This window comes from Ambystoma mexicanum, chromosome 4p, assembly GCF_040938575.1.
Source record: "Ambystoma mexicanum isolate Mex_15411 chromosome 4p, UKY_AmexF1_1, whole genome shotgun sequence".
Classification (NCBI taxonomy): domain Eukaryota; kingdom Metazoa; phylum Chordata; class Amphibia; order Caudata; family Ambystomatidae; genus Ambystoma; species Ambystoma mexicanum.
Genome location: NC_090927.1, coordinates 1,145,961,098 through 1,145,987,583, shown reverse-complemented (window position 1 = coordinate 1,145,987,583; position 26,486 = coordinate 1,145,961,098). Strand labels below are relative to the sequence as shown.

At 46.1% G+C, this 26,486-nt stretch overlaps 1 protein-coding gene across 2 annotated transcripts in view; it reads left to right on the top strand.

The window, feature by feature from the left end:
- Nucleotides 1-26,486, top strand: part of HBS1L (HBS1 like translational GTPase) — a 1,647,668-nt gene that overhangs the window by 77,717 nt on the left and 1,543,465 nt on the right. For both annotated transcript variants that reach the window (XM_069606737.1, XM_069606738.1), the window contains exon 2: nucleotides 13,350-13,415. In XM_069606737.1, coding sequence (XP_069462838.1) covers nucleotides 13,350-13,415 — 66 coding nt within the window. The remainder of the gene's footprint in view (nucleotides 1-13,349; nucleotides 13,416-26,486) is intronic.

Below are 26,486 nucleotides of genomic sequence, written 5' to 3'. Positions count from 1 at the left end.
ACTGGGTCTTTTCCCCCTTCCCCCAAGCACTCCCTTGTGTACCCCCTCCTGAAAAATTCCTTTCGCCGACCCCTCATGTCTGGCTAACTATCGCCCCATGTCTATCACTCCCTTCGTTGGGGAAACTTCAGGAAAAGTTGGTCTTCCCCCAACTAACCCATCATAATGAGCTTGTTGGTTGCCTACACAACAATCAATCTGGATTTCGAGCATCCAGAGGTTGTTTAATTCTACTCAATCTCTCCTCTTTTCGATACGGTCATCCACTCCATCCTCATAAAACGGATCCATGATACCCTTGGTATCTCGGAGCGGGCACGACTGGCTGACCCTCCTTCCTCACGGACTGTCCCTCCCAGGTTATCCTGGCTTCTTTCTCCACTCCCAACTCTATCTCCACTAATTTATTTATTTTAATGACGTTCCTGAGGGCACTAACCTTTCACCCTGGCTCTTTAACATGTTTCTCGCCACTCTTGCTCACCTTATCTCCAAGTTTTTTCCTGCACTTCCAGTGTTCTGCAGATGCCACCCAACTCTTCTTCAAACTTCCCTCTGAACCTCTTCTTATTTCCTCTACCATTCCCGGCTGCCTATCTGCTATCCAGCCCTGTTGTGCCTTGAATGATCTCTGTCTCAATGCCAGCAAGACTGAGATCCTTCCCTCTTTCCTCCCTTCGCTATGGCCACCCTCTGTGCTCTCCCTCCTCTCCTCTGAAGCCCGAAACCTTGGAGTCATCTTTGACTCCTCTCTCTTTTTCCTTCCTCATATCCTGGACCTTGCCATGAAGGCCCATTTCCAACTGCACCTCCTCAGAGAGGTATCCTCGCATTCCTCACTCTTCCCCAAAAGCTTAATGTCTCCAGAGCACTGATACTCTCTAGGCTGGACTACTGCAAAAGCATCTTCCTTAATCTAGCCCCTTCCACTCTCCACCCCCTTCAACTAATCCAGAATAGGGCTGCAAGACACATCCTTCGCCTCAAGCCCAGGGACTGTATCTCTCCAGCCCTAAACACTCTCCACTGGCTCCCGGTTGCTGCAAGGATCACATTCAAATCCCTCTGCATCATCCATAAGGCTGTCTGGGGCCGGGGTCCACGCTATCGACAACTTGCTCTCACCAAATACTCTCCCTCCAGATCTTTATGATCTTCTAGCTCCAACTCTCTGCATGTCAAGCGCTTCTCTAGGCAGCAAGCGGGCTGCCAATCTTTCCTCTGCTGGATCCCTTCCCTTCCGTCTTGAGCTCGATCTCTGAAAATTCTGCACGCTCCTCAAGACTTTACTCTTCTACTAATCCTTCTCCTCTGCTAAAGCCCACAGTCCCTGAGATTGGTGGGCTGGGCCCTTATGTGTCCTTCTGGGTCCTGGCCTTCCGTCCAATCACCTTCAGCCTCTGCCCTCCCCATGCACTTGCCTTGGACTCCCACTGGCCTGTGCTGTCCCACAGGCCTGCACTTATTGTATTTGCAGGTGACCACTCTTTACAAAGTGGTCTCTGCCATGCACTTACCTGTTGCCTTGCATCTGACTCTCTGGCACCTCCCCCTCTGTGGAACCTCTAGCACTCACCCCCCCAAACCACTGCTCCCTTGTCCCTTCTCTCTCTGCACACCACGTTCCGAATGTTCACAATGCCTAGTATGACCGCCTACTTGTTCCCTCCACTTTGCCCTGTGGGCGCTTCGAAACACAATTTCATGGTGCATAAGGCCGTACAATAAATACATTTCTGATGCTTGTGTAATCTGCTTAGATCACATGCTATGCATAGGACAACATCTAGTGGAAGCTGCAGAGTATTACATTTGTTCGAAAATGGACGTTGAAATGGGGTATGCCAGTAATACTATCCCTAGTGTGACGTCCCCTGTACCCATGATCCCTCACCCGTGTAGGTCCCTCAGGTTGTTTTTTTCCGCCATCGTGAGCGGTCGCATATAAGCGGAGTGCATTTTCGGCTTACGCCATTGAAATTACAAAGTATTAAAATTAGTATTTCTTTCTTTCCTTTACCGATGCCGTACCTCGACGTGGTGAAGACTCGAGAGAGGACAAGACTAGCCGTTGACCGGAGACATCGACAGCAGGACAAGGCTGACCGTCGATCGGAGACCTCGACGGCACCACCCGGCCTTGGAAGGCCCATCGGGCCTCGACCGTACAATAGGGAGAGTGGGGGGTGGTCATAACACCATGTATTTTCCAACCCTTTCCCTGAGTCGCCCGGCTGCCTGTCCCCGTTATGGAGCATACTCCCTTGCCCGTCCTGTAATAAAAAATACACGTGGGTCGACGAGCACAAGGTGTGTAACCTTTGCTTGCATCGAGACCACAACGAGGCTCATTGTCGGGCCTGTAAGTTGCTCCGACCCAAGACCCTCAATGATGGACAGACAAAACGTTGGGCCCATCACGCCATGCAGGCTGAGGCCTCCGTGGAGGTAGAAGGGGCATCCAGTGATGGCAGCGACTCTGTCCTCTTGGATGGCGATGGTGTTGGGGAACTTCGTTCCTCAGTGCTAGTCCCCGACCCTAACAGACAGGCTGGCGGTACTGTTATGGGGAAGACACCCTGCGACAAAGGCACCACACTTCCCCACACTAAGCACACACCCCGCGGCGACGTGAGTGTACTCGCATGCCGAGAGTCAACGGCGAAGGGCGAATCCTCAGATTTACGGTCCTCTGAGCGCTCCGAGCGGCCGCCTCATGACAAGCCTGCGAAAACAAAGGACGCCAGACTTAAAACTACATCGCCCGGCATCGTAACGACAAAAAATGTATGCGCAAGCCATCCCCGTAGCCGAGACTCGACCTAGTTCTAAAAAATCTTCTCACAAGAGCAAGGATTATAGGGACAAACACAGACCCAGTTCCCCCCATAGGGACAGGATCCCAGGGGATAGAAGGGACATACCTAGGGAACAGGAACCTGATAATGTTCCTGTACAAGACATCATAGATGAGCCTGATCCCACACATCAGACTGATCCTATCTATTTGGAGGAAGAGGAGTTATATAGTGAGTTACCTGCCTCTACCCCTGCCTCTACCTATCCGGGGTTTATCCCCAGTTCAGCTAAATGTTCTGCCCACGATATAGATAGTCATGCAGCAATCATGTCTCGTACCCAGTCAAACAAAACAATTTCTTCGAGCAATCATAAAGCCAAAGGAGGGGCTAGTCTTCCCATCAAACGAAAGAGTTCAGAACATGCTGTTGCAAATACCCCACTATCGAGCTTGTCGCCAAATAACCATACGCAAGGCAATGTGCCTGCTCCAGATGATGGCCTCATGCATTTACCTAGTTCCACACATGCGGCTGCGCATTAGCCCAGTGCAGGAGTTATTAGCAAAACAATGGTCTCAGACGATCTAGTGGTTGCTTTGCTAGCCCTGGTACAGACTCTTCTCTTGTGATCGAAGGATAACTTGTTAAAAGGAAAACGGTTTCATATTCCACCAGTTCAAGCGATACTAACTACAGACGCCTCTCTCTCCGGATGGGGAGGCTATTACCTTCACCACACAGCTCATGGCCAGTGGGGACACACCACAGCCCAAAACCACATCATCCTTCTAGAACTTCTGGTAGTTCTCAAGTCTCTGCAAGCTTTTCAACACCATCTAGTAGGTCAGACAGTGCAAGTTCTTCCAGACAGCAGCACTGCCATGTTTTACCAAAGGGGAGGCACACACACGTCTGTCTAGGCTATACCCAAAAGTTTGGAAGTGGGCACTCAAGCGGAACATGTTCCTAGTCTCTCGACACGTTCCAGGGGAACTCGATGCTCTTGCAGACACTCTAAGCGGGAGTCCTCTATCCGAAGAGCACGAGTGGCAACTCAACTGAGATATTCTTCAGAAAATCTTCTCCCTGTGGAGTTATCCGCCTGTAGACTTGTTTGCCACAAGCCAGAATACACAATGGCCAGACTTCGCATCCAGGTTTCCCCAACCGGAGTCCAAGGGGAACACCCTGTGGATGAGCTGGTCAGGGAAATTTGCTTATGCTTTCCTCCCCCCTGACACCACTCCTCGGAAGGATAGTGCACAAGATGCACCAGGAACAAGCCAAGCTAATCCTGATAGCTTCAATGTGAGCAAGACAACCATGGTTTCCACACCTGCTCAAACTCGCGATGTGCAAACCAATCAAACTTCTGTGCCCCTCCAACATGCTGTCGCAGCACGAGGGGACAACACTCCATCCTCAGTCTATGAACTTGGCAGTCTGGCTCCTGAAGTCATAGAGTTTGGGCACTTAAACCTTCCTCAAAGGTGTATGGATATCCCAAAGGAGGCATGGAAACCCAACACCAGACACTGTTACTTATACAAGTGGAAAAGGATTGTGGTATGGTGCCCATCACAATCTTTAAATCAAATTGAATGTTCACCATCCAACATTCTACACTACATGCTTTATCTACCAGACTCTGGCCTAGTATTTAACTCCATCAAGGTAAACCTAGTGGCCCTGTCCACATACACTTCTTTGCAGAACAAAGTGTCTTGGTGGTAAGTTCCTGTTAAAGCTTTCCGGGAGGGAGTAAAGAGACTATACACATCCGTTTCTAAACATCCACCAGGTCGGGACCTTAATGTTGTGCTCTCAAAGGTCATGGGCCTGCTCTTTGAGCCTATGCACGAAGCCAGCCTAAAAGACTTGATCTACAAAGCCGCCTTACTGGTAGCCATCACCTCGATAAGGCTGGTTAGTGAGCTACATGCATTATCTGTACAAGACCCTTTCTTCTAATCCACAAAGACTTCACCAAAATTCATATTGCAAGTTCCATGTCAACCAAACCATTAAAATGCCTACTTTTTTCCAAAATCCATCTAACTCGGCTGAAAGAAGCCTCCATACATTAGATGCAATGAGGGCAGTCTTGTACTACGTAAACAAAACCTCTAAGGAAAACAGACCAGCTTTTTGTTTCCATAGCACCTGGTAGGGAAGGTGATCGCATTTCAAAAAACGCCATCTCCAGATGAATAGTCAAGTACATACAGCTTTGCTATTCACTATAAAAAGATACTACCTTTCACACTGTCAGGGTCCTCAGGTCCAAGGCGTAGGAGCGATGCAGAACCAACCACCCCCTCAATGGTCTTGGTGCCTGCAAGTCAAGGCTTACACAGACCTCCTCGACCAGAGCGGGGAAGGAGGGTTAGGGTCTCGACGTTTGGATAGGTAGGGGGGGGGCTGTAGGGTAACCGGATTGAGGGGTAGGGAGAGGTTATGGATGTGACTGGGGATTTAGGGTAGAGGCGATGATTGCACACTTTTGTTTAGCCAATGTTTTGGCTGGCACATTTGAGGGGCTGCTGTTCCAGCACCTTTACATGTAAAGGTGTTCCCCTTAACACATTATTAAACAATCTAACATAAACCTGCGAACTCCAACATAAGGGTAGACCACAATACCACTGATGAGCATCAATCACAGGCTTGAGCCCATGTACATAAACACAAGGATTAATCAACATGCACTTGCACACTTAGCTTTTTCAGTCTTTAAATCCTGTCCTCCAAGAGCTGTCGAGTCCTGTGCACGTCCTTGAAGTCTGAGGGTCTGGTTCAAATTAAAAGAAAACAAAAGACAAGCATTAGCGTATGCCTTCAAGTTTGGTGGTCACTTGCTCCTCACAACACATTTAACACACTCATCCTGCACTCGGTGTGCTTAAGGCTTTCAGATTCCGTTGGTGTGCGCTGCCGCACGTGGCTTGTGACCCCTAATGTTAGCTGTTTAACCAACACGGTCTTTCTTCAGATCGACTGTACATAAATGACACGCTTTCGTCTCATGCGCCTTCTGGGCATAACGTTCCACGAGGCGAAAGCACGCAGAGCTTCAAACAACCACCAAGCTGCCTTGGTTTCAATTATCCTCTGTACAAATGCAATGCTTTCCGAAAACCCTGCCCACTTAACTCTGTTTGGTGGCGCAGGGGCTCTAGAGGGGCTGGTAAATGCCCCCTGCGCTTTCCCCCTCACTCCCACAGACTCCTTGGGCTAAGCGGTACTTATCTTTCAAGAGCGAGGGGCCCGATCGCTGCTCCGGAGGCTCTGGGCCCTTCGCCTGTGATTTCCTCGGAGCTGCTGGGCACACGTCCTGTCTCTTCAAAGTCTTAAGCACAAGCCCTGTGCCTCGGGACTTGCGCATGCACGTTTGCGCGCCACACCCAACACGGCTTCCTATTGGCTCGCAGGCCCACAAAGCATGCTGGGTAGTGTAGTCCTGGCATGCCTTTTGCTGGGTCTTGTAGTTTTTGAGTGCCTTTTGCCTACAGAAAGGGCAAATCAGCCGTCTATAAGGCTGTAAGCCCTCAAACAAAGGTCTCTTTAAAGGCTCTAGTGCAACAGCCCCAATAGTCCTTGGTCCATGCCCAATCCTGGCCCTGACACACACCAAGAGCTCACTCTACCAGAGGTACAGAAGCTATTTTAGCATTTATGGCAAACGTCCCTTTAGATGCTATTTGCAAAGCAGCTACTTGGAGTTCCATACATACTTTTACCCACCACTAATGCATTGACACACATTCTAAAGCAGATTCACAGGTGGGACAAGCGGTGCTAAAACATCTATTTGCCTCTGTACCTTCTCACAATCCACCTCCTTCTTAAGATACTGCTCATTAATCTATAGATAGCATGTGATCTAAGCAGATCCACAAGCCTCAGAAGGCATACATTACTCACTGTAATCGTATTTCTGATGCTTGTATCTGCTTAGATTCACATGCACCCATCCTTCCTCCCCTACTGGAATCGAAGGTGCATAGATGTTGTTGCTCTTATCGCCATTTTTTCTGCTTTATTACACCTGTACTCGCGCTACACTAAGTGAAACCTCATGTCAGAAACCAAACAATCTGAGGGACCTCGACACGTGAAGGGCCATGTGTACAGTAGACTTCACACTAGGGATAGTATTACTTACACGGCTAGTCGACGTCCCTTTTCAAGTTTCTAAAACAAATCATGTAATACTTTGCGTTTACCACCTAGATGTCGGCCTATGCATAGCATATGAATAGAAGCAGATACACGCATCAGAAATACGATTACAGTGAGTAATGTATGAGATATATATATCGCCGCCCTATAGTTGAGGTGAGTTGGACTCCAATAGGAACACCTTAGAAATCTATTGTTAATAACTTTTGATTTGAGTAACGGATTTGACAGAAATTTCGAAAATGATTAGGGACTCGCGTCCCCACCAACCCCCAGACTGCAAAGTTTCGTAGAGATACGTTAAAAAAATAAAGTTGTTAAAAATATAAAAATTAAATCCAAAATTGAGGCCTACTTCCCATTCATTTTCCCATAGACGAAGAAGGTCAATTTTTGCCAAAGCGCACAGCCCAAACATCTGGATGGATTTGGACCAGGTCTGAAACAACTTGGGCACGAAGTGTTGACTTGCGATCCATGCATGGTTTCGGGTTATTCTGTGCAGTAGTTATTTAAATATTTGACTGAGAAGGGGCTGCCCAGTCTAAAAAATGTATAGAATTATCTCCCATGGTGCATTGCAGGAACATGGTTTTCAGAAATGAAAAAGCCGCCATCTTGTTTTTCTCTCAATGCGAGAGATCACCACGGCTATATCCAAAGATGTGGGAAAATGAAATGCAAGAAAAAAGCTATTTGCAAGTCAAAAAAACATGCAAATGCCGTCAGATTAGAGGTGGGTCGGGGCTAGAGGGCACCAAGTGTAATTTGGGAGTTGGAGGTGGTCTAGGGACTGAGTTTTCAACACAAAGCTTTCTGCAGCCTCAACTGTAGTTGCGACTATAGCCGCGAATAGCCTGCATCACAGAAACGGCGTGTGTTGTGGGGGGGGGGAAAGGGAGAGGGGAGGAAGCCATCTGAGGAGTGGGGGGAGCTGGCACAGATGAGGGGGGCACTTGGTGAGGGACTGGAGGGGCAGGAAAGCATTTTATTTTGGCAGTTTTTCCAATATTCGCTGCTATATTCGAGGCTATAAAGGACTACGAGTAGCCAAGGGTATGTGTAGTTAAGTACCTGCGGTTAGTGTTTTTTTTTTAAAAAAAAGATATTTTTACAGCTATAGTGACGTTGGGGGTGTAAAACCACTGGCCAGTGACACGATTGCCATCCAGGTCTCCCATCCATGCAGTAACCAGGACAAACCCCTCTCAGCTTCAAAGTGAGGAAGGGGCCAGCCTTCTCAGGCCATGTTCCCCGATAAATGTGCCAAACTTACAAGACAAGACCACTTAGAGAAACGGGCCGGCCGTTTCCTTGCTTTGAAGCTAAGCGGGGGGGGGGGGGGGGAGGTCAGTCCTGGTTACTGCATGGATGCGTGACGGAATGGGCATCCAAATTATTATTATTATAATTTATTTTTTTAAACCGTGCTACTGTCAGTCCTTGAAGGTTTTCCACTGAGACCATTTTTTTTGCCTTTTGCTGATTGCCACAATTGTACACTTTTTGCCTAACATAGTTCAATAAGGATTTATGTATTTGAGTGACACTATGGTATGTGTACTTTTCAAGTCCGCTTTATCCAGCAGAGTATTGTTGAAAGTCAGACATGGTGGTTTGGATGGGAAATGATGAGAGGGCAAGCAAATCATGAGTATGTACCCACGATATGGCAAGGTAGTTTGCAATCCTGGACACTGATGCAGTTATTTTCCCTATTTTCCCTTGGTTGTCTCTGCTTTTCAGGGCACCAGTAAAGGAGACATGTGGGTGGACGCAACCACTTGTTTTTTTTTTCAGGTTGGCAAGCTTGCTCAAGTATTTGGATACCTGGATTTTACTCGGGTCATGTTTCCAGTGCTTACGCTTACCCACAAGACCACAAGCAGTTGTTTCGTATTGGGATTTTGTTTACCACAAAATATTTCACTACAGATTGCTGGGTTTAAAAGGTGAGCAGCCTTTTATACTTTGCCAACATATTTACTGGAAGATTTCCTCTTTCGGGTTATTTTTCTGGTGTTCATTACTTTTTTTTTAAAGTCCAATGCTATTTTGTCTTGCACTCTTTCTTCTAAGGCAAAGGCCAAATGATCTAAATTTTTATATTTCACTTTAAGATATATGTTCACTTATTGTGCGTATATTCATGAGTGCCAGCCTTTTTTGCTATGGGTGCAGAAAGTACCTGGTCATGTGTTATTCTTGCAGCTGGTCATTTTTTCCCTTTTTCCGTGTTGCTTAAATGTGGTTAGTTGGTGTTGTGCGATGTATCACAACATTCACCAAGAGACTAGCCATAAAACAAGGGACTTGGAGCACGCTGCTTAACCAAAGTGTGTGGTCCACGGCAAATCATTTAAGCCCACTGTGCTTTGCCTAAAAACATTGTGAGTCCACAATGCCTGCAAAATTTTATACATAACAATACCACAGTCATTACAGGACAAAATCAGTTTGTGATTGATGAACGTCTTTGAGCGATGGGTTGAAAGTGTTTTAAATCTAGAGTGCCCGTGCCCACCGGCAATGCCCAAAGGCCAAGGCTAGTGGTCTGGTAGCGTTTAAAAAATATATGGAATTTTAAAAAGCTTGAAATTCGAGGAAAAAACGTTTGTTGTAGGGACGTTAAGGTGAGCAATACACTGTAACAAAACCTTTGAAATTCAATGAAAAAACGTTTGTTGTAGGGACATTAAGGTGAGCAATACACTGAAACAAAACCTTTGAAATTCAAGGAAAAAACTTTAGTTGCAACAAAACCCCCGAAATTCTGATAAAGCCACCTTAACGTTGTGCCCCTTATTGCACAGCCTATGACCACAATGATGACATCACAGATCACTTCACTGATGCCATCAATGGTGAAAACACTAATTACATTGTTTATAACTGATTACATCAATAATGGAATTAGACATACTATCATTTATAAGTTAGCTCATGAAAAGTTTGATTGCCTTAATAACAATTTAGGCCGTGGACTTGGCCATGTCAAAGGCTGGGGTCACTGACCAGCACCAAAGGCCATAGCTAGAACTCACTTAGTATTCAACAATACCAATGTGCATGTTTAAAAGCCATGCCTAGTAGCCCATCACTCTTTTAAAATATACAGCGGGCACCATTGAAAGCTGTAGTCCGTGGCAATGGCAAAAGGCCATAGCTAGTGCCCATTAATATGTTAGAACATAGTTAGTTGGTACAGCCAAAGGCCATGGCCACTGACTAGTATTGTGTTGCATGGCTAGTGGCTGGCTAGTGTATATAATGCACAATGGGCACGGCCGAAGTCCATCGCTTATTGCATTTTATTATTTTAAAATATACAGTGGACATGGCAAAACGATGTACAAACTGTTCAAGGCCATGGCCAGTGGCCCATTTTATATGTTAGACTATATAGTGGGCACAGCCAAAGGTTGTGGCCACTGGCCAGTATTTTGCTAAAGTCCATGGCTAGTGCCTGATCAGTGTATTATATTTACAGAGTGGACATGGTTGAAAGCTGTATCCACTGGTAAAGGCTAAAATCTATGGTTGTCAATCTGTTCGCGTTTTAAAATATTCAATGCACATGGGTGAAGTTTGTGACCGCTGTCCTTAACTGAAGGCCATGACTAATACCCAGTCCTGTGTTAAAATATATTTGGCCATGCACACTGACCATGGCTGAAGGCCATGCTTGATGCCAGTTTCTGTTGTAATGTAATTAGTGATGTGATCTGTGATGGCATCATTGTGGTCATAACGAAAACAAAAGAAAATAGAGTGTCACCTGTGTTTCCTTGCACAACCCAAACATAAGCTAAGACAGCTACAAATATACCCAATCAATATCAGTACTAAGGAACAGTAGTCCAAATCAAGCTGAACAATAAAGTCATCGGCCTAAGTGCTTTGTGTAAAAGTATATGATACAATATGAAACAGAACTGCTGACACGTGTTTCGACCCTGAACAACGGGTCCTTTTCAAGGCAAAACTAAATGATGTGGAACAAAAATCACATAGTGTGGCAAACACATGGTAAATGCAAAACCTACATACAGCATACCTCAATCCAGTTCTCATTGTGGTCATAGGCTGCACGATAGGGGGCGCAAAGTTGAGGGGGCTTTAGCTGAATTTCAGGGTTTTTGTTGCATTAGGTTCTCACCTTGACGTCCCTGCAACTAAAGTTTTTTCTTTGTATATATTATACACATGTGAGGGTCATTGTTTAAATGAGTGATGGGAGAAATATCTGGTGTGCGTAATGCCAGACAATCCTTGGTTCAGAATATGGAGTAAGGCATTCAAAGGTTTGTTATCCTCCCAATAAAAGCTATGCAGGATTAAAGATTTACATAGGTGACAATAGCCATCACAGAGAGTGTCTAAAATGTTCCTAGATCTAAAGCCTGTTCTGTTAGAGGTTTTGCTACCAAATAGGAACATACTGGCATATGTGATGCAAGGTTCGAAATTGGTGGGACCTAAGAGCTATTTAGTGCCTGCTTCTAGCGTAGGGGAGCCTGGTTAGCTTGAAAGCAACAGCTACCAGAAGCTACGTTTGGCACCCAAGGCCAACTGGTGCCCTCCAAACACAGATGTGTCATTAACATGAGTATTTGAGAATGTTAATAAAGAACAATTGGGACCCATCTAGTACACATTTAAACATAATCAATCGTACATTATGGGCACAAATGTAAAGTTTGCCTCTCCTGTAGAAGTTTGATTTGCGTGCACGGTCTACTCTCTCCTGGGTCCTGCAGTGGTAGCTCCTGCCTAATCTGTGATGCCTGAGACCCAGGAGCTGGTTTTAGCACCTGTTCATTGAAACTTAGTTTCGAACCCTGTGGCGGTAGTGAAGACATGTGAAAATATATTGGTTCGAGGTGCTTACTTGGATCTAGGAAATGGGTTTACGAGACCATTAAAAAACCGCTCGAAATTTTGTTTGGTATGTCTACTGGGGAAGAGGTTACAAACTTGCTTCCTCAAATGACAGAGCATGTATTGCTAGCAGCTAGAGTGTGCTTGCAATGTACTTGGAAAGGACCCTGCCCCCCATCTAAGAGAGAATGGTAATGAAGGCAAGAGAACATATGAGATGGATAAATTGACACATGCTGCATGAATCCACTCCTTATGCTGAGGTATATGCTTGTATGTAAGGTGTTTTAAAGCAGGTAAACAAGTTGCAGCCTGCCCTTTTTTTAAAATTGTATTTTTTTTAAACCTACTGTAAACGAGAAGTAACCAAAGAAAATTGGCTACATTGTTATGAGCTGGTTCTAGTAAGAATTTGAAAATGTTTTCTGGTTCCTTCACGTTCACAGAGACCGTTTAGTGTTTATGAATATAACAGCGAGAGCTGGGGTTATACAAGTTAGTCATTTTTTGTTTCTGGACAAAACCTTTCACATATAAAGTAAACCTTCAAATAAAATAGACATTTTGTAAATGACAGTAAAGGGAATATATTAAACCATGAGGGCAAGTCCCAGGTTTAAATAGTCTGTTTGTTGGAAGTTTCTTTACAGAGGCTGCACCCGTAAATTCATTGTACATTTTCTACAAAAAAAGAATTATCCATTGTGTATGAGGGCTGGCCACCATACCTGTTTGGTATTGTTTGAACCTGAAATATTAGAATTTGTTTGATTTTTACATACCCAAAATGACAGAGGAAAAAATGACAATGTTATTTGTTCGAAAATAACATTCAGTATTCCTCCTGCAGCCATTTCAGATAACCCGATCCCACCCACCCAGCCTCTTACTTACTTTCAGTGTCCCTGCGACTCCTGATTTCATTCACTTCCATGATTGGGATCCGGCACTGCAGGGTCCCTTTTAAAATTTGTAATTCATTTTTGTACTTTATACGAATGGGTGTGGTGGACACCCCGTAATCCTGTTGACAGTTTAGTGAACAAGGGAGCAGGGGATGCCCCAGCTTCCCTTGTTCACTAGAATGCCACAGAATGGGAGATTTGGTCGAATTTTTCAGATGCTCGAAATTTTCATACCGCCAAAATTCAGCCAAATCTCCCATTCAGAATTTTATTTTTGGTCTTTTTGGGTAATACCAAATGTTAACACCATCTGTAAGACAATCCCTTTAAATAATTGTTCTGTTAGATGTCTTTGAAACGCTGCTCATTCCTTGTTCCTCTCCTACCTATCCCCCCATTTCTTCCTGAAACTGATTTGCCGGACTATTTTCTTTCAATCTTACTGGAGCAATATGTAAGTCATAGGAGTACTTCATTATCCCAAAGTACTTTGAGGGAAACACCACTCCATTTGTTTCCTTAAGTCATTATCTATCATACAAGTTAATTTAACTCACGTTTCTTTCTCATTTTCCTACAGATTTTGATGATGATGACCTCTATGGCCAGTCAGTAGATGACGATTATTGCATTTCTCCAGGAACAGGTTGGTTTCTCTTTCTGCAGCTTTTAGATTATGTGCAGTAAAATAAAAATGTTAACACTTCTCCAGTAATATACAGTTCACAAAGAAATTAATTTAACAAATATCGGGTCACCTTTTAGTTGGGGGATATCTTTTTCTTTTGTAAGATAACTTATTTGCTATTGGTAAAATATTACTAGTCACCTTATTTAATGTACAGTCCTCCCTAGATAATGCAAGGCGTTTTGTGCAATCTGCCTTTTGTTGTTATATTATTTCCTGCTTACATTTGTCGCTCCAGGACCATTGCTTTGAGGTCTCCACTGACTGCTCCTCCCACTATCACAACCAACTTTTACGTTCCAACACATGATACACATAGTAAGCCACCCACACAACGATTGTACACCCCTCCCAACAGACATCCAACTTCGGAAGTCTGCACCTCTTCAACAGGTGGATTTATCAGTCAGACAAGGGGCAATGCCCATGCCTCCCCTGCCTCCCTAACCTCAAATACAAAGAGACAAGGCTGCACATGATTAGTAACTATTGCTGTGGCACTTTTTTTTCTATTTAAATCTTATACATTTCTAAGTGTGATAGTTGGCAGATTAGAAATTACGGGGGTGCAGAACAAGTTTCAAGCTATATGTAACAATGGTCTTGTCATGAATTTTCTTTTTATTTATGTAAGTATTTTTTGTGTGAGGTATCTTTCATTTGCATGCTGGAACGTGTTGACTTCCATTCAAGATGGACGTGTCTGTGGAGTGTAGACAGTAGTGGTAAAAGCATTTCTGATGCTTGTTAATCTGCTTAGAATCACATGCTGTGCATATAGCCCAACATCCAGTGGTAACCGCAGAGTATTGCATCTTGTCTTGCGAGAATCGAAAGGGGACGTCGACATGGGCGTCCCTGTAACACTATCCTTAACGTGACGTGTAGTGTACCCAAAAATCCCTCACGCGTCGTCGTCCCTCAGATTGTTTTTTTCCGTCCAGTTTACTGGTCGCCTTATGCGGAGCTCTTCAAGAGATATTGCGATATTGTTATATTTACCGACCTTTGGTCGTTTTATCTTCTCATTACCATCCCTTCCCTCAATGGCTGTTTCCTGACCTCTGCCGAAGCCTGCTTCTACGGACCTTCGATGGCAGTTGATCCGGTCGACGCTGCTGACCACGTGGCCGGGCCTTCTGGCCGGCCTACACAGTAGGGAGAGTGGGGTCGGGGTGGACATTTCCTTTTTAAGAATGCCTTTCCCTTTCCTCTCTCTTTGTCCCCTTGGTCTTGTCGTCACTGTGTTATTCCTGCGCTATGGACAGGACTCCATTTAGATTTTGCCCTTCATGCAAGCCAAAATTCTCATGGAAAGACAAACACCTTAAGTGTAATGGGTGTCTTCCTCTCAAACACAACGAGGCGACTTGTGCGGCTTGTAAGCTCCTGCGTCCCAAGAACATAAAGGAGCGCTGTGTTAACCAGTGGGCGGCCTATGGAATGTTGCAAGCCGAGAGTAGTTCCCCCCCCCCGCCACCGCAGCCGCCGAGTGTGACGAAGGGCTCCAATTTGGAGGCCATTGACCCCACGGCGGAGCACCCTAGCTCTGTGTCATCCATCCCCAATAGGCACGACGTGAGTCCTGCTATGGGGACTGTACATCCCAGCGACAAGGACGCACATTCTTCCCACACTAAACACACAACCCCCGGTCTGTCTTTGATGAAACAGTCAAAACGTTCCAGTCTAAATCAAAAGGCGCTACCACCAATGTTCATGCGACCGTCGAGATGCATCAGAAGAAGGCGCCGGCGCCGCACAAAGCCCCGGTTACGCCGAAAACAACCGCGCAAGCGCCGGCCCAGTCCAAACATTTTCCTGTGACACCAAGTATTACCGAAAGCACTGCTAAGATCGTTTCGGCGGCAAAACAAGGAGAACTGTCGAAGGACTCGTGGAAACCTAAAGATAGGCCTAAGGACGCGTCCAAAGACACGCCACAACCACCAGAACCTTTAAGACTTTTCAGAGAGCCCTTTGTCTCTATCTTCGACGTTAAAGGAATCGCGGTTTTCTAGAGAAGGAGATCAGCTAGAAGACCCTTTTTTACCCTTAGACTCCTATGGTTCCTCATTATGGACCAGGGAAAAGTTTAAGGCGTGTATGAATAGGTTAGAGAGATTTGTGGAATTCTCAGAGAAGTTCACACCCAAAAGGCCTTGAGAGGAGAGCCCTTTTACTCCTGTAGCAAAATTTCAAAAGACCTTTGATTCCTCTCAGGAGAAAGAGACTTATGACCTCACTGAAGATTAGATACTTTTAGTCCAATTCATTCAAAATGAATACCCCTTTGGGAATCCTGTGGATCATCCCATTGACCCCACAGAGTGTTGGGAAGATGACCATGACCGGCCAGTCGACCTTCAGCCTTGGGCATCGCCTACTCCAGCGCTGGACCCTGACGCCATGTGCATAGAGCACCTCCCCACCTCCCCACCGCGCCTGCTCGACAGGCATCTCCAGTTGATGACCAGATGGCGTTTAACGCTATCTTAAGGAGGGCAGCAGAACATTTCCAGATTGCCACTCAGGAAGCTGTGCCAGAGATTGATTTTGACAAGGACATCCTAAAAGAAAATCCACCTGCCAGCCAGGCTATTCCATTGCTGAATTCTATCAAAAAACGCTTGGCTCCTTCATTGTTGAACCCGCTCAAACCAGGGCTGTCAATCCCAGAGTCGAAAAACTGTTTCGCCCTTCCCCTTCGGATCCGCTCTACATCAGGGGACATTCTACTCCAGATTCCCTGGTGGTAAATACAACCAGGAAGAGGGCGGGCGTCTCCTTGTCCACAGGGGAAGCACCCGCTGACAAGGAGTGCCAAAATGTTATACGCACTGGGGAAAAAGAGTCACAACTGCTGCAGCATTCTCCACTTGCATAGCTAACACCACCACATTGTTGGCTAGCTATTCAGACGTACAATGGAACATGCTACAAGAGGGCCTTCAAGAAGTACACGAACCATTGCAGGCGCGCCTGCTTTCCATTGTAGGTGAGGGCAAACAGTTAATCACGGTATTCTCAAAAATACTTTGGATCCTGCAGAAACACAAGGTACCCTCCTGAAGAGGCACGCCTGGTTACGCAACTCTGGTTTCAAACCAGAAACCCAAGCCTCATTGATAAATAAGCCAGTGGAGTAGACCAACTAATTTGGGAAAGCTGTTGACGAGGCGCTTGAATCCGCTAAGAAGGAACACAACACTCTCAAGACCCTGGATCAAATCTCCCAGAGGCCTTCCCAAAGAAGAGGGGGCGGCTCTCGACGTTGCTTTCGTGGCCAATCTTGCTCACTTCACAACCAATATGGCTCTGGAAATAATTGGTCCTCGCCTCAGGGAACCAGCTACGCCACCCCGTATCCCACAAGAGGTCAACGACGTGGAAAAGGAAGGGGCCGGAATTCCACCCCTAGAGGCTCCCCAGCCTCGGGTCAGAAATGACCAGCAGATCCGGGTCTCCTCCCATGCCTCCCCGGTCGGGGACGTCTAACATCATTTCTTCAAGCATGGGAAGGGATAACAGACCAGTGGGTACTCAAGACCGTTGCCCACGGGTACTGCATAGAATTCTGCCGAACCCCCCCCAAGTTAGACCTCCACGATCAAGACGCCTGACGTCGGAACACCTGCGCATCCTGCTGCAAGAGGTCAAGATCTTGCAGGAAAAGGGCGCCATAGAAGTCGTACCTCTTCTACAGGTAAACAAGGGTATTTATTCAGTGTACTTCCTTGTACCCAAAAAGGATCTCTCCATGCGCCTGGCGCTAGACAAGCCCAGCGAACAAATTTGTCAAACCTCAAAAGTTTCGTATGGTCACTCTGCAGGAAGTAATTCACCTGCTCACACAGGGGGACTACATGGCAACATTGGACATGAAAGATGCAAAGGTACTGGCAGTGGCAGCAGCACACCTGCGCAGGCTATCCATCCCAGTTTATCCCTACCTCAACGACTGGCTCATAACAAGGGATTCCTACAGAACATGCCTGTCAAACACTCTAAAGACGATAGACCTCTTATTCAGCATGGGATTCTACATCAATCATAAGGAATCCAGCCTAGACCCCAGTCAAGTCGAGCAGTCCCTAGGGGCTCTAATTCGATCAAAGGACGGCCTCGTCTTCCTCTCCAACGAGAGGGTCCAAAACATATTGTTTCAAATCCCTCAATATGTAGCCAGTCAGAAAGTGACGGTACGCAAGGCTATGCGACTGTTGGGTATGATGGCGTCCTGCATGTTCTTGGTTCCTCACGCGCGGTTGCGCATGCGTCCAATGCAAGAGTGGCTCAGAAGCCCGTGGTGTCAGGCCAGGGGACAATGGGACGATCTAGTGGTTGTCTCACCAGCCCTTGTTCTCTCTCTGCAGTGGTGGTCGAGGGAAAACCTCTTGAAGGGAAAGTCCTTCACCACCCCCGGAGTAGAAGCCACTCTCGCGACAGACTCATCTCTCACGGGCTGGGGGGCTCACCTGTTTCAGCAGATGGCGCACAGCATTTGGTCCCCAGGAGTAGCATCCAACCACATAAATCTGTTGGAGCTGTTAGCAGTGTTCAAAGCGATGAAAGCCTTTCAGACACAGCTGCAGGGAAAGACTGTCCTGATCCTCAGACAGCAGCACGGCCATGTACTATCTGAATAAACAACGGGGCACTCGCTCTCCAGGACTGTCCAAACTGTCCCAGAACATTTGGAAATGGGCTCTCGGACACATGTTCCTGCTGTCGCAACATTTTCCAGGGGAACGCGATCTTCTGGCAGACGTACTCCGCAGAGGTTTCCCACTACCCAGCGAGTACGAATGGCAATTACACGAAGACATCGTCTCAACATTTTCGCAGAATGGGGCTTCCCATAGATCGACCTGTTCGCAACTCTGGAGAATGTTGAATGCCAAGATTACTCCTCCAGGTACCCTCAGAACCATTCCAACGGAAATGGTCTCTGGATCACATGGTCAGGGAAATTTGTTTACGCTCCCCCCTCACTCCCCCACTCAACAAGATTGTGCACAAGATGCACCAGGTACCAGTCACTATGATATTGGTGGCCCCAATGTGGGCTCGCTAGCCCTGGTTCGCTCACCTGATGGAAATGGCCCCCCACCCCTGCCCTCCCCCCCTGCCCCCCCCCCAGTGAAACTACCTTGACCATACAACATGTTATCTCAGGACAGGAGAGAAACGCTTCACCCGTGCTCTGAATTTAGCGGCCTGGCTCCTGGGGTCATAGAGTTCGGGCACCTCCAACTCCCTCAGAGATGCATGGACCTACTTAGAGAGGCAAGGAAACCGAACACCCGATATTGCTACTCCAGTAAGTGGAAGCGCTTTGTCATCTGGTGCAATTCCAAGAGCATCAATCCCATTGTCTACTCGCCTACCCACATTGTATTGTACCTGACACACCTACTAGTCTCGGGCCTGGTTTTTAACTCACTAAAAGTTCACTTAGCTGCTCTCTCAGCCTACACTATGTCACAACAGAAGGTGTCGTGGTGGAAGATACCAGTTATTAAAGCATTCATGGAAGGAGTAAAAATAATTCACCCCCCAATTTCTAACCGGCTCCCGGATGGGACCTAAATGTAGTATTGACTAGATTTATGTGGTTCTTCTTTCGAGCCCATGCATAAAGCAAGTCTTAAGGATCTTACCTACAAGACTGCCTTCTTAATAGCTATTACTTCCATAAGAAGAGTCAGTGAACTACAGGCCCTCTCAGTTCTAGACCCCTTTGTTACAGATCAGAGTTAAGGTAGTTTTGCGCACTCACCCTAGGTTTGCGCCTAGGTTTATTTCAAAGTTCCATGTGAACCAGTCCATAGAACTGCCAACTTTCTTCCATAATCCCTTCAACATGGTGGAAAGAAGCCTGCACACACTAGATGTACGCAGGGCAGTCATGTTTTACCTGGAAAGAACTCAACCACTAAGAAAGACAAACCAGTTTTTCGTTTCAGTGGCAGCGCGTAGAGAGGGGGACCCTGTCTCCAAATCTACTATCTCTAGGTGGATTGTCAAATGCATCACACTGTGCTACCCTCTTGCTAAGCGAGAACTGCCCTTCAAGCCTAGAGCACACTCTCTACTCGAGGCACGGGGCTTCCATAGCATTCATTGCAAATGTTCCCCTAGAGTCCATTTTCAAAGCGGCAACCTGGAGTTCTGTAAACACCTTTACAAAACACTATTGCCTAGACACTCACTCTAGGTCTGATTCTCAGGTGGGATAAGCAGTACTAAGACATCTTTTCACTACTGTTACTTCTCACAACCCACCTCCAACTCTGAGTACTGCTCGCTAGTCTATGCACAGCATGTGATTCTAAGCAGATTAACAAGCATCAGAAGACATGCATTGCTGCTTAGATTCACATGCTGTGCATATAGTCCGACATCCAGTGGTAACCTCGGAGTATTGCATCTTGTCTTTTGAGAATCGAAAGGGGACGTCGACATGGGCTTGCCTGTAACACTATCCCTAACATAACGTGTAGTGTACCCAAAATCCCTCACGCGTCGAGGTCCCTCCAATTGTAATTGTTTTTTTCCTGCCATGTTGGAGCCTTATGACTATCGTGAGTGAGTACAGAAAAGAGAGAACAGCAGTAGACGTCTATGTTCCTTCCACCCGAGCGGGGAGGAAGGGTGGGCGCATGTGAATCCAAGCAGAAATGCTTTTACGTTAAGTAATGCATGTCATAGCACCACTTTTTCTCTCCAATGGATTTTGTATGATTGGCAGGAGAAGTTGGGGAGCAGAGTGCACTTAACACATTTGCTTGCTCTTCCAGTTCCACCTTCCAAACCCACTTGGTTTTCAGCTAGAATGTATTTTTATGCTGATGGAAACCAATAGATTCCTACGGGTATTTGTTTCACTTTTACACCTGGTACAAATATGCAGATTCCATAGTAATCCATTGTGGATGCGTCCCTAATTGCTAATTGTGAGAGGCATTTACACTTTTGCTGACCGGAAGTGGAAACCTTAAGATTAAAAGTGATTTTGCCAGTATTTGAGTCTTTACTTTTCCACTATGTGGTGTAAGCTATTCAATTTCATAGAGGGGACGTTTTGTGCAAAAGTGCAAATGGAAGTGGCCCCCTATGTGCAATTGAGGATTCAAAACAAAATTACCCCTTTACTCTTTTTGATCAAGATGTTTCTACAATGATGTATATACATTGTGAGGTTAGTTTATCATATGACTTGTGTACTTTTTTTAAAAAAAAACATCTTTTTATTAGTTTTACAACAACACAATTGCATTTCCCAACCCTCTCTCCCCCCTTTGAAGGCAGCTCTACTGTGTTCTGAGTCCATTGACCCATAGACCAATCGCCAAAGTTAGTGGTTTTGTGCCAAGGACATTGAGTCTCCCAACTTTCCCCCACCCCTGGTGGCAGCTTGTCCTTGATCCATTACGTGCATGGACCAATCGCCGGTAATTACTGCAGATCCAGTAGTCGCAAGCGCTGAGGGCGCCACCCAACTCGAAAGTCATCCTTAAGAAATGCCAGAGTTTCTTCCCAGTACATTGCGAATGATTGCACATTGTTATTCATAGCATACGTTGCCCACTCAAGTGCCACAATGTCTCAAAGTTTCCGCAGTAAGTCCTGCAAAAGGGGAACCTCCATGCTCCTCTATTTCTGCGCTATTACTGTCATAGCTGCGATTGTGAGGATCGCCCTCGCTTTCCCCCGGGTCCTGGGCTCCCCCGAGGCAGTGCCCCCTCTGATTCCCAGGAGGACTTCTACTGGTGGTCTACTGTTCCCTGCCGGAAATGCCTGTTCCTGAGCATCCCGCACTTCCTGCCAAAAAGGCCTGATTTTCAGGCAATCCCACCAAATGTGTTGCGCCGTACCCTCCATCCCACATCCCCTCCAGCAACTCCCCTAGGTACTAGGATAAATCTCCCAGAGACGGACTGGTGTATAATGCCACCGAGCAAAATCTTGTACCACATATCCTGTAGCTGGGATGCTTTGGGCAATCTGGGAATGTCCCTCCACAACCTCTCCAACTCTTCTTACTCTATTTCCCTTCCCAGAATCTGGTTCCACCTCCGCATGTACTGCCATTGGCCCCTGTTGTTTGCTTCATCCATAATTCTTTACAAGTTAGATATTGACCCCCAGACCCATCATTAGACAGGAGGAACCTCTCAAACCTCGTTGTCTCCCTCGTTGCTGCTTGTTTGTTCCCTGAGTTCAAGACCCAGTGTCCTAATTGCGCGTATCGGAACCTTTCCCCCCTCCTTTATCCCATAGTCCATCTTACACTCCCCTCCAGAAACGGGCCCCCTACCCACTTACAGCCTCCCTCTTCCACCTCTCCAGCCCCTACACGACCCTTTGTTCCCTCAAACTACACCGTAGATTGGTTAACTATACACGCATGGTCGTCTGTTCTGTCATATTTGCATGCACCATGGATACACGTTAACGTAGACATGTAAGGTTGTATATACATATCTGTATATGTATGTGTGCATATATTGTTACTCACGATAATGCCTCCTTGACTTACCAAGACCATTGCTTCGTATTTAATGTATCTTGTACCTGCATTTTTGCTCCTACTGCAATCACTGCTCTATGTATTGCTTCCTTGTACTGTAACTAAGTTTTAAGATTTCTTGTTTCTGTTGCGCCCGTCTACCTAAGGACTTGGTGCGCATTACCAAACAAATAAACAAACAAACTGCCTAAATGCCCCCACCTCCAGCCCAGGAGTAAAATCCCAGTTGCCAAACAGGAGTGTGAAGGTGGATGGGAAAGTCATAATTCCCTTTGTTCCCACCAATTTATCCCAGTTCTCCGCCATCAGTTTTGTTATGGTGCTCTGTATAAGTGCTTGGGTCGATATTGTTTTGGGAGCCACAGTACCTCCGCCCTGTCCATTTTCACACACTGTTTATTTTGTGTAAATTCTCCTTCCCGGAGCCAGTCTCTAATGACTCGTAGTTGTGTGGCTTCGTAATACTGTTGAAAATTCGGTAGAGCTAGTCCCCCCTCCTGTCTGGGTGCCATCAACAACTGTCTATTATTTCGTGCCTTCTTCCCTTCCCACAGAAAATCTCTGGTCAGGGTTCCCTATTCCTTGAAAAAGCCCGCCGGGACTGCTTGGGGTATTGCCTGAAAGAGATACAGCAAGCGCGGCAAGGTCACCATTTTAACCGCTGCCATCCTGCCCAGCCATGAAATGCAAAGGCCCTTCCACCTACGGTAATCACTCTTAATGTCTTTTAGCAATGGTGGGTAGTTGGCTGAGTACCAACCTGCCAGGGATGGCGTAATTTTCACTCCTAAATGCCTGATGCCACCCTTACTCTATATGAATGGGGTAGCCACCCTCAACGCCTCCCGACTTCCCAGTTTTAAGGTCAAATTCATAAGTTCCGATTTTCCCACGTTTATCTTCAAGCCAGAGGCTACCCCAAAGTCCTCCAGCAGAGCTCTGCTTGCCTGTATAGACTCCCTCAGCGCCGTCAGTGTGAGCAGCATATCGTCGGCGAATGCCGCCACCCCCCCCCCAAATGGGATGCCCCGTATCCCCTCCGCCTCCCTAATTGCTTGTAAAAGAGGTTCCAGGTAAATTGCATAAAGCATCGGGGACAGGGGGCAACCCTGTTTGGTGCCCCTACTCAATCCAAAAGACCTAGACATTGCCCCATTCACCCCTATACTCATAGTTAGTGTCTGGTAGTTGGCCTGGACCTATCGCAAAAATTCCCTGCCGATGCCATCTTCTGTATAGTCCTAAACAGGAAGGACCACTCCACACAGTCAAACGCTTCTTGTTTGTCCAAGTATAGGCTTACTGCGGGAGTGTCCGTCCTTTGAGCCTTTTCCACCAAGTAGGTCACCCTCCTGATGTTGTCTGCCGTCTGTCGGACTCTTATAAAACCCGCTTGATCCGGGTGGATCAGATCCGGGAGAAAGCCCTCCAACCTATTAGCCAAGATCTGCCTAAATATCTTTGCATCTATATTAATCAACACAATGGGCCTATAGGATGTCCTCTCTTCAAGATCCTTATTCGGTTTCAAAATAAGGGTCAGCCTGGCCTCCTCCATGGATGGGGTTATTTTCCCTGTTAACCTAAAAGTATTGAAGAGGTGTTTCTGCTGCGGTATTAGCTCAGTTGCAAAGGTTTTATAGAACGCTGCAGTATAACCATCCAGGCCTGGTGCTTTGTTCGGTGGTAAACTACAAATCACCCTCCTCCTCTGTGATCTCCCTATTAAGTGCTTCCAGTGCCTCCTTTACGATCTTTCCCAACTTCACTCTTTCTAAAAACTCTATCTGTGTGCTAGCCCGGGGTTCCTGCGACGCGTAGAGAGATTCGTAAAATTCTACTAAAGCTTCCCGTATGTCCCCTTTCCGTGTAACCCGTTCCCCTGAGCCTGTTATTAGGGCCGTAATAGCGTTCCTAGATTGGGCTCCCCTCAATAGGCCTTATTCGCTTTGGCATAATATTTTTGCCGAACACTAAGCAGCGCCCCTTCTGCCTTTTTAGTTCGCAGGACCTCTAGCTGCCCCAATGCACTACGGTATTTCTTCATGGACGCCCTAGTCGGGCTTGTCCCCGCTTCCTGTCTCGCTCTCTCGACTTCCTCCTCCAACTGCATTTCCAGCGCTTTCAGTTGCTTTTCCCTCTGCGCTGCTACTGCTGACTTGTGTACTTATAAAGACGTATGCAAGTCCTAAAAGTAAAACCCAAACATTAACACACCTTTTATAACAACTTCAGCTGGGAAGATACTTGGTCAGAACATACACAACACAATATGTGTTTTGTTTGGACAAACAATTGTTAAATCATTCTCTCTTTACAACTTCTGACACTGAAACATTATTCAAAATCACATGACGCAAGAGTATTTGAAGCTCATTAGTCCTAGTTTGTATATACAATGTGTTCTTAATTTTCAGAAATCTTCATGTACAAGATATTCTTAATATTCACAAGACAGACAATTTGTCGAACATTAATTAAAATCCACCCCAACAAATCCATGATGAGGATGAAGAGTAACGATGAAGAGGAAGTGCCAAGTGTCATCCACACTCCAGCCACCCCCTTTGTAGTACCCAGTACTTTCATGCCAAAGTATGTGAAGTATGAAGAATAAATAAACCAGCAAAGAGCAGCGGTTTGGCTCTGCCCAGTGCCTATTAGAGTAACAGCACCTATTTAAGTACCGACACCGAAGAAAACCTGGACAGTAAGGTACCCATTGAGAAAACCATACCTACAGTCAAGACAAAATGACGTTTGTCAGAATGGAATATCCGAAGAAGCCAAGAAGATTATAAAGGAAGACGAATGGTGACGTCATAAGACATCGGACAGACACACACATAGATGATATAAGGCCAGAGAATGCTGATGGAAAACAAAGTCAAAAGGAGATACTTTGGATAAATGACATCTTGAACCCAAGATGAAGAAACGTATGCCATATACACGATGAAGATATTCAGTTAGTTTAAGCGTGTACAGATGCAAGAAACCGCAAGAAGCAAAGACATTGTTGAGCTTGCTCATACTTAGTAAATAGATTGCGGCAAGCGCCGACATATATATGTACCTCAAAAGCACTTTATACATGAGTATAAATCCACTACGCACATGGGCAGAATCAAGCAAAGGTTACTAAAGGTCTCGAGAGGAGAGTGTTGCAGCAAACAAATTGAAAATTAAGACGGAGGGAAACTCAGCTGAAGGTAACCATGGCAAGAAGCCAAGGTCGTACCTGGTTGAAGAGGCCGACGGTGGATACAATTAAAGAGAAGAGAACAGAGTATCCTGTTCAGAAAGGTCAAGATAAGCCACAGATGGTAGAAGACTGGCAGAATTAAATCAAATGCACCAAAATGCATGAAGAAGAGGCCGATTACATGGTGTCCTAGCCACGTGACACGGCAGGCTGGAAGACTGAGACTCTCACACCTACGCATGGATCTCCGCCATGCCCATACTCCTTAAAAGTTCTCAGACCAAGAAACATACTAGACGCCAAACTACAAAGCAGTAATTGACACATGACCGCTGAGGTGATGATTGATTGTAACATAATGGAAAGGAAGCTGGGGTTCAGACAAACTCCCTGCACCTGGCTGGACTTTCTGCATGCTGCTAGACATAAGTGGATAAGTATGAGTGGGGTTGATGCCAACCCAATCATAGTGGACCGTGTAATCTAGGGTTTTATAGAGAGCAGAGCCAATGGGACGTCACACTTTTAGTGACGTTCATAGTGCCATTTTGAAGGAAGCGCTTAGTTGCCCCACCTGACATTGATTGTCCAATCCCCTCGCCCTGTTAACACATACAGATATAGTACCTATGATAAAGTTAACTTCCTATAACCAATCACGTTGCATGTTAGGTTTTTGAGATTGCAGGTCAATGATGAGTTTTTGCTATAAATACTGTGTTTTTTCTGAAATTAAGTGTAGTTGGAAGCGAGAGAGAAGATTGAGTGGTTGCTGATGTTCATTGTACTCCCCGTTTTATGTACTTGTCATTAAACGGACTCGCTTTGCCAAACTATTGAGTTGTCATAGTTATTTGATCCATGAGTATGAATCTGCATCCCCATCTATCTCGAGGGTACTGCTACTCATCTTAAAGGGCTGTTTGGAGATCCCCAGTCAGAGGGCTGGCCGGAGACCATCCAGTTCAAGGACAAAGTGCCAAGTGCTTAAAGTGTCTGGCGCTTAGAGTGCTAAAAACTTAATTTACTTGAAGTGCTCCACCAGCATCCTAGGACTGTTCCAGTAGGGAACAAGGGGCTGTTGAAAGCTGAAATGCAAAGTGCTATGCATGCTTTTGCTAAAGTCCCAAATACCAATCTAAAGTGCTAAAGTACCAACTAGCTGAAACTATGAAAGTTGTTAAAACCCAAGTTGCTACAGCACTCAAATCCTAATTTCCTATAGACAAGGGCACTGGCTAGTTTCGATGATGATCCTCGTCTTGCTCAGGGCAATTAGTCAAGGTTA